At 30.0% G+C, this 14,011-nt stretch overlaps 2 protein-coding genes and 1 non-coding gene across 3 annotated transcripts; all 3 read right to left on the reverse strand.

Annotated features, from left to right (window-relative positions):
• Positions 1-134: 134 nt before the first annotated feature.
• LOC125816742 (acetylajmalan esterase-like) lies at positions 135-929 on the reverse strand. The gene is made up of 3 exons (XM_049496364.1): positions 653-929; positions 370-579; positions 135-301 (listed from the first exon to the last, which is right to left on the reverse strand). Exons 1-3 carry the CDS (start codon positions 927-929, stop codon positions 135-137), a joined length of 654 nt encoding a protein of 217 aa, XP_049352321.1.
• Positions 930-7,754: 6,825 nt separating this feature from the next.
• LOC125816935 (small nucleolar RNA R64/Z200 family) lies at positions 7,755-7,841 on the reverse strand. Its single transcript, XR_007442258.1, has one exon. It is a non-coding gene; the product is annotated as a small nucleolar RNA R64/Z200 family (small nucleolar RNA).
• A 4,539-nt stretch (positions 7,842-12,380) lies between these two features.
• On the reverse strand, positions 12,381-14,011 carry LOC125816055 (acetylajmalan esterase-like). Its single transcript, XM_049495648.1, has 5 exons — positions 13,662-14,011; positions 13,360-13,566; positions 13,115-13,263; positions 12,754-13,027; positions 12,381-12,618 (listed from the first exon to the last, which is right to left on the reverse strand). The coding sequence occupies exons 1-5, from the start codon at positions 13,951-13,953 to the stop codon at positions 12,398-12,400; spliced, it is 1,143 nt and encodes a 380-aa protein (XP_049351605.1). The 5' UTR covers positions 13,954-14,011; the 3' UTR covers positions 12,381-12,397.

Genomic DNA, 14,011 nt, shown 5'->3' on the forward strand with positions numbered 1-14,011 from the left:
CCTAGGTTAGAAAAATTAAGTCAGAATGTGAATCCCCTGCTATTGCAGGCATGGCTCTACTACTCATGAGGCCTCCAACACCCCCACCTACCATTGGCAATTATGAGTGACAAGGGATATCTAAAATTTGAAGATTAAAGGAATGAACTCACTTTAACACCATGAATGATGGTCTGAACAATTTCCGGCACCATTCTTCGCGATTCGTCCATGGTTTTACCTTGTGTTAAGCCATAAATGAATTCATTTCCTCCGATTTCTCCAACTAGGAAAAGTGACTTGTTCAATTTTTCTGGGCAATCTAGAAAGAAAATTAGTTAGTGCAATTTGCATAAGCGAATAATCATATTTAGCAAATTAATGAATAACTTGCAGGGGAGCAGGTGGTCTGGAAATGAGAAGACATCCAATCAAGTTGCACACTTAATGAACTATTGGTATCTGGGTTAACAATATTCTTCTGTGCGAGTGATTCGGTTGTTAAAGCAGTAGCCCCTACTACTGCAAAATTCACACCATGTCTAAATTCTGCATTTTCATCCTTGTATGGATTTAGGAGAGGAAGACCACATTCAATAGCTGTATATTATAAGAGAGAAATTAAACAAAAATATGTATATATAATTATTGTAATTGACGATTCAATTCATACCTATGAAGTCAATGATGAGCATGCCATTAGAACAACGCCCACTTGCATTCTGGTAAAAATCCATTCCATAAGGAACCTTTCTACACCGAGAATGAGCTCCACAATAGCTCTCTCTCAGGCAGTTTCCGGTATCCGAAAGTGAGTCACCAAACTGATAAATTCTATCAAATTTGCAATTCATCAATAGTGGATTTTGAAGCTTTAATACCTGTTCAGTATCGCCAATTTTCACCATTAAAATGAGCAAAGAAAGAAGCAATCTTATTGTTGCTGCCATGCCCCAATTTTAATTTGCCAAAGAAAACTATTCAATCCACAATGAGTGAGAAAATTCTTCAAACTTTCCTCCATTCATTTTTTCTTTTCATTTCCTATTCGCACCTGCCTGCACCTTAATTCCAACATAATGAACATAGAATTAATGGGTAAAACTTAGAGTTCATTTGGATTTGACTTAAAAGTTGGTTAAACTTATTTTTAATTTTTTTTAAAAGTGTGACAAAATTAAAAATAATTTTAAAAAGTTAAAAGAGCAAAAGAGGCCATTCTTACTTTTATTTTTTTGACTTAAAACTTATTTAAGTTTGACTTTTTATTTTTTTAATTACTATTTTTTTCAAGTCAATGCAAACGGGCTCTTATTTATACCTTCAATTTCTATACTTTAAAAATCAAACTATCCCCCATATGTTTGGTTTAACTTTTCATTTTTGATTTATAAGTCAAAAAACATAAATTAGAATTCCTAACTTATGATATATTTTTAGCATTTTAACTTGAACGATACCTATAAACTCTTTTTTAACTTACGCAAACACTTCAATCTAAGAGCATGTTTGACATTGTTGTTGGGAGGCTAAAAGTGGTTTTTTTTAAAATACTTTGTTTGAAAAATTAAGTGTTTGGCAAATTCTTAAAACCGCTTTTAAAAGGAAGCAAAAACAATTTTTCTGATATTGGGAAGAAGCTAAAAAATTTTGTTTCTTAAAAATGCAGAAGAAGAAAATTATTTTTTAAAGAATAAAATATATCTTCCATATATACATATTTACCAATATATCCTTTATTAATTAATTAGTATATCTCATAAATTTGGTTAAGTTTCATTCAAGAATTTTATTTTTTTATTTTTATATATAATTATTTAATTTTATATTTTAAGTATTATTTTACAGAATTAGAAAAAAGGTAACAACAATATTTTTGTAGGATTAAAAATATGAAAGACTTTATTTATTTTTGTGGTGAATTTTCGTATATAGTGGTTTTTATGGAGTGGTTTTTAAATTTATAAATATGTAAATTTTAATTAAAAAATTTTGATGTTTAAAATAGTTTCTCTCTAAAATTTTAATATTAAAAACACATTGATACTTACCATTTTTCGTAATTTGACCCTCAAAAATATTTTTTTTAAAAAGATTAATCAAACATAATTTGTTTATCAAAAGAACTTTTCAAATGAATTAGCCAAACATAAATGATTATTTTTTCAAAAGCACTTTTTTAAAAAACTATTTTTAAAAAGTGCATCTAAAAATAAACAATTTTTAGCCGCAATACTAAACAGGCTCAAACACTCTACATTTGAGTTGTCCTAATATAACTCATCATCACCTCCTAATTTACGCTTAAATATAAATAGCTTACTGCAGAGCTCATTCGAAAATAACGTTCTCAATAAAATTCTCATTGTACCCCAACTCAAAATTAAAGATTTTTAAATTCTCATTGTACCCCAACTCAAAATTAAAGATTTTTAATTAATGATAGAAACAAACCTGTCACTATGTTGCTACCACTCACCCATATGACATAAATATGTAGCTACTAATCCTTTAATTTCACCACTCACATTACCATCATGGAGGGCCCCATATTCAATATTTGGCCATCATCCCAATTTCACAAAACGTAAATATCGATTCTACGTGTCCCCGTTCTCTTAAAAAATAGTAAGGTCAAACAAATCCCTATCATTTTTCAATTGCTACCAAACAATGATATAAGTTTTTGCCAACTAATATAATTGGTGAGCTCAAAATAAATTTACGCACATATAATTGAAATTTTAAGGCAATTTTTTTTACATAAATATTAAATGCAAATTTTTAACTTCAACTACGTAGATTTGAAGTTGAAGAAAAAAAATCAATTTTCAAAATATGTCTTTTATTGACAAAGAGCAACATAGTTTAGAATAAGAATTTACAATTCTGACATCATTATAAATAGGTTTAAGGCTATATCAAAAGGAGTTCGGATCTAAAGGGACAACTTTTTCCTTTCAAAAAGCATAAAAGGCCACTGAATTTTTTTTTTATATCAAAATGGACATTTCGTTGTTGGGACAGCGAGAACCTTTCTCAATTTTAACATCGTTAGACGCGACATCTAAAATTTGATCCCTCTCATTGTAGGGGCAACGATTTCATTTATTAAAAAAATATCTTTCTTAAATCGCCGTTAGGGAGTGATTTCATACAAATTTTTTTATAAAAAAAATGCTGCAAGACCAGTGATTTCTTTAAAAAAAAAATTATGCATTTGTTTTCTTCCCAACTGTAACACGTTTTTTTTTGTTAATAGACAAACTTTAAATCTTTATTATAATATTCATTCTCTGTAACAATAGTACAATATATTAATAGTTAATTATTTTGCTAAGTAATTTTTTCTTGTTATATTATATTTTATATTCTCAACAAATCAAACAACGTATAAAGAACTTTAACTGTATATGAAGTAAATTATTCAACATAAGAGAAAATGAGAAACTTTTCGGATAATTAAATCAATGAAATGAAGCTAAGTAACATCAACGGAATTTTTCCAATTAATTTAAATTTTGTGGGACAAAGGGAAAATAATGATTAATACACCAGCAATAGCAAAATAGACATGTAGTTATCTTTTAAGAAAGCTTATATTGTATTGCCGACATATCAAGAAACATATCTTTATTTTTTGCGTTTGTGATATAAATTAATCGAACATAAGAACTGAAAAAACTGCTTTTAAAATTAAAAAAAAAGGATAAAATTATGATTTTAAATATATACTAATATTTATACTACTACAAACTTATGACATTAAGGATAATTGAATTAGGCCTACACGAATAAGGCAATAACCAAGTTTATAATGTCCTAATTTCGTTTTTTTAAAGAAAAGTTATCTTTTTTTCCATTAAAGAATGGTATCAAATATTAATAGGAAGTTTTTATTACTTCATAATTAATAGAATACATAGCGTCATGTCTTACTCAACTACACAAATAATTTTATTTTTTTAGGCCAAATTCATCGGTGGCCCCCTAAAGTTGGTAACAAGTTTCACTTAGACACCTCAACTAAGCGATGTTCATTTTAGACACCTCATGTAGGGTTCCGTTATATTATTTTGACACTTTTCTGACAAAAAACTGAAGGAGAGTGTAATACACTCGTTAATGACGTGACAAACAATCAATTAAATGATTACAATTTACATGTATTATTTTCAGTTAAAAATTATTTTAAAATCTATTTAGTAAATAAAATAAAAATATTATTCTAAAAAAATCTCTTTTTTCATTACACTCAAAATCTCTTTTGAACTTTTTTTAAAAAATTATTCTTTTCTTTTACGATTTTTCATATTTATTCTTCTTCTTTCTTTTTAGTGTTGTTTTTTGGGAAGAAAAGAGGGAGAGGAAGAAAGAAAGAGAGAATAAAAATGAAATATGGGTGTTGGTATTTTTTCGGCAAAAAGTGGAGGGAGGTGATGGTAGATTTAGAAAAGTAATGCAATGAAGAAGAAGAAAAATGACTTAAAAACGAATTTGAATAAAAAATTTGACCTCCATTGAAGGAGTTTAAGCTTGAAAAAAAGGCGAGGGTGGTGGCCTGAAATATTGAGAAGAAGAAGAGAAAGTAAATTAAAAATGGCTAAATTAATCCTTTCACGCTCTATTGTTAAGTGTATCACACTCACTTTTGACATGTCAGCAAAAAGTGTCAAAATGACACAACAGAACCATACATGAGATGTGTAAAATGAACATCGCCTAGTTAAGGTGTCTAAGTGAAACTTGGTGCCAACTTTAGGGGCCACTGATGGGTTTGGCCTTTTTTTTAAAAGTATATCGCTTGTCTTGCAGCGACTTAAAGGAATTTGTTTTTTGATGAAATCGCTGCCCCTATAACGATTTAAGAAAAAAAAAATCAAAGAAATCGTTGCACCAACAACGAAAAAGATTGAATTTTAGACGTCACTAATGGTGTTAAAATTGAGAAAGGATCTCGCTGCCCTAGCAACGAGTTGTCTGTTTTTGTATAAAAAATAATAATTCAATGGCCTTTTATGCATTTTGGCAGAAAAAAATGGCCATTTTGACTCTGAACTCATATAAAAACCACCCATGTAAATGAGTTAACTAAAAAAGGAAAATATAGAGAATTATATTATACTCTCTCCGTTCTTATTTATATGTCACCATTTTAGATTTTACGATTCTTATGAAACTAAGTAAGTTTACCATTGTATTTTTATTTAGTGTTCTTTTGAAGTCAAATTTTCAATAAATAAGCATAAATAGTTTATTTTGATTAATTAAATTGATCAATGTCGTGAATTAATCTTTTAGTTTTTCTATTTTAATTGTATTCATAATTTCAAGCGTATAACTCTCAAAGATAAAATAGAGAGAATAATATTATTTATATATTAATTTTGTGAAATGACGAGTAGTAAAAAAACATCTATTTTTACTACTGTGAGACGACATGTAAATGAAAATGGGGGAGTAACCCTCAATATTTATTATTTATTATTTCTACTATATATAAGAGTCTTAACACAAGCAGCTCTTGGTCGACATGCTTGCTGACCAAGGGTTTTTTTTTTTTAACCCTCCCTAGGAGCTCCCACTCTTTTGCTCCCTTGGTGACTCAAACTCGCAACCTTCGAATTGGAAGTGAGGGGTACTTACTCCAAAAAAGTTGTTATGATTATTGTTTTATTGTTGAACAAAAATGTCAAAACATGTATATTTATTTACTTATTTGTCCTGTGAAAAAAGTATTATTTTCAGACTTGCAAATATAAATTTATAGAGATGAAAGTATGCTTCTGCTTAGGATTTCTATGGCTCGCTTAACTGACAACTCTTTCATAAATTACTTTTTCCAAGTGTATATATATGGAAATTATATTTTTTTTAAAATTATAAATCACAATAATTAGTTGCTTAAAATATTTTAAAAAAAATTGATTGACTCTCAAAATTTCTTTTGTATCACTTGAATTGAAACATGTGGAATATGATATTATGTGAAAAATATGTAAAAAGTATTATAAAAATAATTTTAAAAACATATAAAAAATTTGATTGATTTTTCAAATTTTATATGTATCACATAAATTGAAATAGAATGAGTAACATATATTGGGCCCATACTAGCACGGGCACCCTTTTGTCTAGTTATTCTATAATCTTTTGATTATTCATACAAACTTAAAAACAAGGGTAAGCAACACAAATCACACTAGTTTAGAAGATAATTACCCCTTTTCCCATGAGTTTACAATTTTACCAATCCTACCACAATTCGCACCGTGGATACATGTATCTGGCGCATTTAGATACAGATATCTCGAATACATATTAATTAGATATATATAATTAAGTGTATTTAAATAAATTAAGGAGAAAATCATGCGTTTAAAAACTTTAGAAAATTTCAAAAAATCAATTTTTTTTTGTGTATTTGACTATGTATCTGAATTGTTCTTCTATGTATCTGATATATAACTTTAATGATTAGATGTATCTAATATGTTCATTCTATGTATCCAAACTCTTCTTCTATGTATCTGATATAAATTCTTTTATGTATCTCTCGCACTTCGTACTTTTTGCTTTTGTTCACGATCGGGTGTTGGACAAAGGATCACTCAACCAGATCATCACTGTAGTGAAGGATATCAATATGTACTTAATGATTAAATGTATATGATCTCTTCATTTTGTGTATTTAAAATATTTTTCTATGTAGCTGATATCTAATCGAAAAAATATCTACTTTCAGTGACTACGAAGTGGCTTCCTTCTTCGATTTCATCAGTGCTATCGTCGTCTTAGTATTCTCGTATATGGGACTTGCTTAAGTTTTCTGTGAAGCAGACATTAACTAGTTGATTATATTTTATACAATTTCATTTGGTTTCAACATTGTTTGGAGCCTCCAAATCAACTTTAGAAAACGTCAAATCTTGTTGGATAAAGTGGACAATTTGAGAATTTAATACAAATGCTCAATTTCAAAGTTTCAAGTTTGATGTTCTCTACCGTTTTTCTCAGTTTTAGATATACCTCTATTCATTGGCGGACCTACCTTGTGCATAATGGGTGCTTAAGCACCCACTACTTTTTGTGACAAACTTTACTATTTATGTATAAAATTTAGAATTTCGTTGAAATGTATTAATTAAGCACCCATTCTATGTAGTAATTTTCGAGTTAAAAAAACTTGAGCACCCATAATATAAAATTTCTGGATCCGCCGCTGCCTCTATCATGGATAAATTGAGAACCCTCCAATTGATGGATATGCTCAACTTTTCTCCGATCTTGCTGCCTTTTTTGCTGTACGACCATTGAAATTGGTGACGATGCTTACCTTTTTGCTCGTGGAGTAGGTGGGAGGTGGGGGGTGGGGGAGGAGAGATCCTGTTGCCTAAGGAGATTGGTAGAATGGGACTCTTGATGAGTGTGAAAGAAACTAATGTTAATGGATTGATATTTAAATATAAGGATAATTAACTAATTCTAATTTTAAGGGAGATGTGTATCTTTTTTTTTTTTTTTTTTTTTTTTACCGTGGTTTCCGGGCGTCGCTTTGCGAACCCGACTAGCTGTACCCACCGGGTCCCGCTGTTTCAAGGCGGGTCCGCCACGGTTAGTTCCACGGGGCCCTGGAGACGCGGCCGGTTTGTAATGCCTCCAGTGGCCCTGCTGGGGCTCGAACCGGCGACCTGAAGGACTTTGTCCCAGACCTTTACCAGCTGAGCTACCCCTCAGGGTTAAAAGGGAGAAATTAAAAACTATAAAAAGTGTAAATTTTGCTCAGATACATGAATATCTTCTCATAGATTTCTCTCTGAAGTCTGACATGTGAAATTTTCATGAATTCATCACAGCAGAAAAGGGAGATGTGTATCTAATTACATTTTTAAAATATATGATATAAAATATTAAAAGTGGTAATATGTGTAATTGTTTGAAAGTAGAGGTAATATTAGTATATATGATAGTACTGTATGTCTAGTTAGGTAGTTTTTCCTAAAAAGAATATGCTTGGATTGGAGACACATGTCACAGTTTAGAATTAATGGTTGAGATTTAATTAATTAAAGCAAAGTCCTAACCATAATTATTTACTTTCATATATTTCCTTCTTAAATATTTTTACAATCCAACAATTCTATATTTACATTATATTTTTCCTAAATATATTTAAAAGAATTTCTTTTCTTAATTACTTGAGTAATTTTTTGCTGATTTTTTACTTTTTTCCCTAACGTTTGTCATTTCTCAAATAATATTTACCAAATAAAAATTAAAAATTGTGACCTGACATTTTTTTTAATTTTAAGAGTAAATTAAATTTTGTCACTCAATTTTAAATTCTTTCTTAATCCCTAAATGGAGTCAATATTGTTCTATAGACATTGTAGCTCTTAATACTTTATTAGAATAAGAAAAACGTTTAACTGTATTACAATTTTTTTCAAAAAAAGTAAAACTATTTAATAAAAGTTTTAAATATGTATGCAGAACTTTGTGGGAAACCATTGAACACCAATTGCTCCTTACCCAGGAAAAGAGAAATAGAAGAAGAAGATGATGAAATAAGGTTTTGTTTTTTTGTGAGCGCGGGAGTGGGATTCATTGCCATGTTTTTGGCGACATTTATAAGCTTGACGATAAAGAAGTCGTGGGGAGAAAGAATTATCAGGTTGCTTGAATAGGATTTTGAGCGTTCACAAGGAACTAATTTCCATTGCATTATTGTTCTTTCTGTTTTGATACTGTTGCAGTGAAAATATGGCAAACTTTGAAATTATGTTTGTCCCTCAAGTTTCTGTGTTTTTTACTTTAAGAAACAATAGATTATATTTAACCTAAATAAATCAAAGAGTAAAATCACTTTACAAGCAACATCATATCTATAAAATCATCATATACAGTAGATGAAACAACATTGTAATGTAAAAATAATAGTAAGGCTGTTTTAGAAGAAATTTCCATCTTGCTATATATCTTCCTTCAGTAATAATGAATGATTGTTTGAATCAATATTAGTTATGCTTGTCTTATAATTATCTGTCAAATAAATTATTATTATTTTCAATCAAGTACATGGTTGTAGCCTTTGCGCTATTCTACCCATAATAAAATTGGTGATATTAAATTTTTGGATTGCTACAAAAGGTTATAATGGGCAAATTAAATAGGGTGGGGCAAGGCTGGGTTAATTACTAAATCTAAATAGGGCAGAGCGGGACAAGGCAAAACCTTAGCAAGGAAGACTTTTCTACCACTTCTACTCTATTGCCATAAATTACATTATACAAGTTTATGGCGATGTGCTCAGAATGTGAATCCCCTGCTATTGCAGGCATCGGTCCACTACTCATGAGGTCTCCAACTCCCCCACCTACCATTCGGAATTTTGACAAGGGCCACTTAAATTTTGAAGATTATTTCAAGGAATACCATCAATGATGGTCTGAACAATTTCCGGCACCATTCTTCGTGATAAGCCATAAATGAATTCATGACTTGTTCAATTTTTCTGAAAAATCATTAATTGGATATATAGTTACTGCAATTTGCAGAAGCGAATAATCATAGTTAACAAATAAATTACCAGTGGAGCAGGTGGTCTGGAAATGGGAAGAGAGAGATCCAATCAATTATATATCAAGTTGCACACTTTTGGATGAAAATTGCTTGATAAATTGTATCAAATCTGCTAGTGGATTTTGAAGCTTTAATACCTGTTCGGTATCGCCAATTAAAATGAGCAAAGAAAGAAGCCATGTTATTGTTGCTGCCATGCCCCAATTTTAATTTGCCAATGAAAACCTTTCAACGCTTTACACACTAGTCTACATCCACAATGAGTGAAAAAATACTTCAAATTTTCCTCCATTCATTCTTTCCTTTGATTTCCCCAACACAAACAAACATTACTTCAATTTTTATACTTTAAAAATCAAACTGCCCCCCATATGTTTGGATTAACTTTTCGTTTTTGATTTATAAGTCAAAAGTAGTTAGAATTCTAACTTGAACCTCTTTTTTAACTTAAGCAAACACTTCGGAATATTTCAAAGCCATTTATAACTTTAAAATAAGTCAATATAAATGGATTTTCTGCATCTGAGCTGTTATAATATGGCTCATCATCACCTCCTAATTTACGCTTCCATTTTTTTATATTATCAATCTCTGTTTTTGATTTTCCTCAGAGTGTTTGAAATTCATATTGAAGCCTCAATTAAATTTAAATAGTTCATTGTAGAACCCATTTAAGTGTGACATTCGCAACAAAATTCTCTTAATAAAACAATCCCGTCACTATGTTGGTGCCACTCATCCACATGACATAAAGATGTTGCTACCACTCCTTTAATTTCACCATTCACATTACCATCAGGGAGGACCGCATATTCAATATTTGGCCATCATCACAATTTCACAAACATAAATGTCGATTCTACGTGTTCCCTTCCTCTAAAAATAGTAAGTTCCAACAAATTCCTATCATTTTTCAATTGCTACCAAACAATTATATAAGTTTTTGCCAACTAATATAATTAGTGAGCTCAAAACAAATTCAGACACATGTAATTGAAACTTTAAAGGCAATTTTTTTTTTACATAAATATTAAATGCAATTTTTTAACTTCTACTACGTACATTTGAGGTTGGAAAAAAATTCAATTTTCAAAATATGCCTTGTGTTGACAAAGAGCAACGTAGTTTAGAATAAGGATTTGCAATTCTAATATCAAATATGTTTGCAATAGATTAATTTCGTATAGTTTATAGTAATTAGAATGTTGAGTCATAATACTATAACATTAAAATAGGTTTATACTTTGTCCGTTCTTATTTATGTCACCATTTTAGATTTTGTGTTTCTTATGAAACTAAGTTTGCCATTGTATATTTATTTAGTGTTCTCTTGAAGTCAAATTTCCAATAAATGAGCATAAACAATATATTTTAATTAATTAAATGACCAATGACATGAATTAATGATTTAGTTTTCCATGCTGGTCATATTCATATTTTCAAGCGTATAACTCTCAAAGATAAAATAGAAAGAGTAATATTGTTTATGTATTAATTTTGTGAAATGATAAATATTAAAAAAATATTCATTTTTAATATTTAACATATAAATGAAAACGGAGGGAGTAACCCTCAATATTATTCTTTAAGTCTTTTATTATTGAGTTCATACAAGCTTAAGTACAATATGCTTGGCCCATAAACGTACTTGAATTCAGAAAAAAAATCAGGTTTTGTTTAGTTTCTTGCCGAAAAGAATCATCTTGGTAGGACCACAGAGAGATGTCTTTATTGATAATTAAATTAACTTTTCTGACGATGAGATTTATCTTAAATATATATTGGTAACCTCATAATCAAACTGTATTTTACATATAAGTAAGGTAGTTAATTTTTTTAGCCATATGCTTTACCAACATGGTTAAAGTATACACTATCTTTTCATTCTGATTGTATATGTTGGGTAGTATAGTTATATATATAGGTATGCATATATTCATAATTACTATAAAGAGATTATTTGTTAAATCATTATATTAGAAATTATAATAATCTTTTCAAAAAATAAATAAATTATATCTATAATATTTAAAAAGTATTATTAGCTATGTAGTTAAGTCTTAAGGATGATCTTTCCAAGTAATTTTCCCGAACTTATACTGATCCTATAATGTAAGCCCCTTTTCCTAGGCCCTAGCTTGCTAGACGTAGTTATTTAAATCTATTGGCACAGCTAGCTTGAAAAGGTAGCTATTACAAAATCAAACTTTTAACTTGAAAAATAAAAATTAGGAAGTACCTATTTTTTAACTTTAACTTTTTTTAAATCATTTTTAAAATATCTAAACACCCTCTGAACATATTTATTGACTTGGGCATTATCTTCTTGGCCCTTAACATATTTGAGAAGGCTTCATGTGTATATATGTTGTAGACAGAGACTTAAAAATACGCCAAATTAGACACTCTACAAATTAACTAAATACAAGAATAAAATAAAAAATCTGATGACCCTATAAGATCATTAAAAGTTAATTCATGAAATTTAGATGAAAATTTTCTCCCAAATACACATGCTATAGCACATTATTTTGATTAAATGTTTTAGAATCATAATATGGGTTCAATTAGAGCGAGTGAGCTCACAATATCCATAAGTATTGAGTTACGATTTACATGCTACTTATTAGTTTATGAAAGAAGTGTTCTTTTATGCTTGTCCCCATGCTCACAATTCTAGCAAATAGTGAAAATATATAGTTGTGTTTGGAAAAATGGCATAATTATTTAGCAGATCAAACAAAACACAACTTTAATTTGTTATAGCGTCTGAACGTGGGATATAATGAATGATCCCTTAATATTATGAAACACAAAAATAATTAAAAGCTTGAATTTAAACATGACAGTTCAATTGGGGTAAAATGTCATCAATTAGCCATTTTGTTATCCAACCATTTGCCTTTTGTGTCAAATGACTTCCATCCCAACTTAAGTAAGTACTCGGGTCTGCACACGCCTTTTCAGCTCCTGGCTTACCACATCTCTTATCTTCGGTGTAATTATATTCTCCTCCTATTCCACAACATGCTATTTGTAGCGTTTTTTTGTCGAATCCTGAAAATATGAAATAAAAAAAAAGAATGTTAATAAATTGCATATTATATTAAAATTAGGAAGCTCCTACCTTGAAAGTTAGATTAAAATTACTAATTGCCTCACTATTCCTCAAAATTAGTTATATACACTCACCAAGAGCAACGGCATTTCGTAGAAGCCAGTAATAGGCATTGTAGTAATCGCCGTAAATAATTGAAATGTTTGGATACTCTCTGTTCAGCTCATGAATGGCTTGTTGAAGAAGATTGTTATAAGATATTGTAAAATTGTTCCACTCTTCCGCGCAATGGTACTCATCGTAGACAGTTGAGGATTTGTTCATGTATAACGTTAGGATAATTGGGAAACAACCTGAAGGCAAATTGCCAGGAACTAAAATTCGAGTAGCCCCAAAACCAATGATTGTCTGCAAAAAAAAAAAAAAAATCATAATCAGGAATCAAATTTAATTTGAAGCTATTCTGATAATAATGAAGAAATAACAAACACTTACTCTAACAGAATGAATGATGTTTTTCACAATATCAGGCACTATTCTTCGCACCTCCTCTATGGGTCTACCTTGCTTAAACCCATAAGTAACGTCATCTCCTCCAATTTCTCCGACTAGGAAAAGTGAATTTTCCAAATATTTTGCGCAATCTAGCAAGCAAGAATAATTGTAGAAAATATTAACATTCTTCAACTGTCTAAATTAGTTTAGCTTATTGTTATAATAAATAAGTAGAGAGTAATTACCATCGGAGCAAACAGATTTGAAATGAGAAGACATCCATTGAAGCTGAACACTTAATGAACTATTTGTGAAAGACATAGCGATGTTCCTGGATATGAGGTATTCCGCTGATAAAGCAGTAGCCCCTGATACAGCGAAATTCGCACCATGACTAAAATCTGCATTTTCTTCTAACGACGGATTTAGGAGAGGAAGACCACATTCCATCGCTGTATATTACGAGAGACACAAATTAAACAAAAAAAAATAAAAAAAATCATCAAACTTTTATATATATAATAGTAGTGTTGGAATATATATCAACCTATGTAATCAAGGATGATGAATCCATCAGAACAACGTCCCGTTGCATTCTGGTAAAAATTTATCCCATAAGGAAGTTTTCCGGTTTTAGTTTGAGCTCTACAATAGCTCTCTCTCAGACAGTTTCCAGTATCGGAAAGTGAATCACCAAACTGATAAATTCTATCAATTCCGCATTTCTGTAATTTTGGTTTTTCAAGCTTTATTAATGTATCATCATCTCCTTTGATCAGTTGAAGAAGCAACAAACTGATTAACAGAAGAAGCACTACCACTCTCATTCCGAATGCCATGAAGCACTACCACTCTATTATTGCAAATAAAATGTTTGGATTATATAGAGAGGCAGAA

Source organism: Solanum verrucosum, unplaced genomic scaffold (genome assembly GCF_900185275.1).
Source record: "Solanum verrucosum unplaced genomic scaffold, falcon-dt-bn FXZP01000261.1, whole genome shotgun sequence".
NCBI lineage: Eukaryota > Viridiplantae > Streptophyta > Magnoliopsida > Solanales > Solanaceae > Solanum > Solanum verrucosum.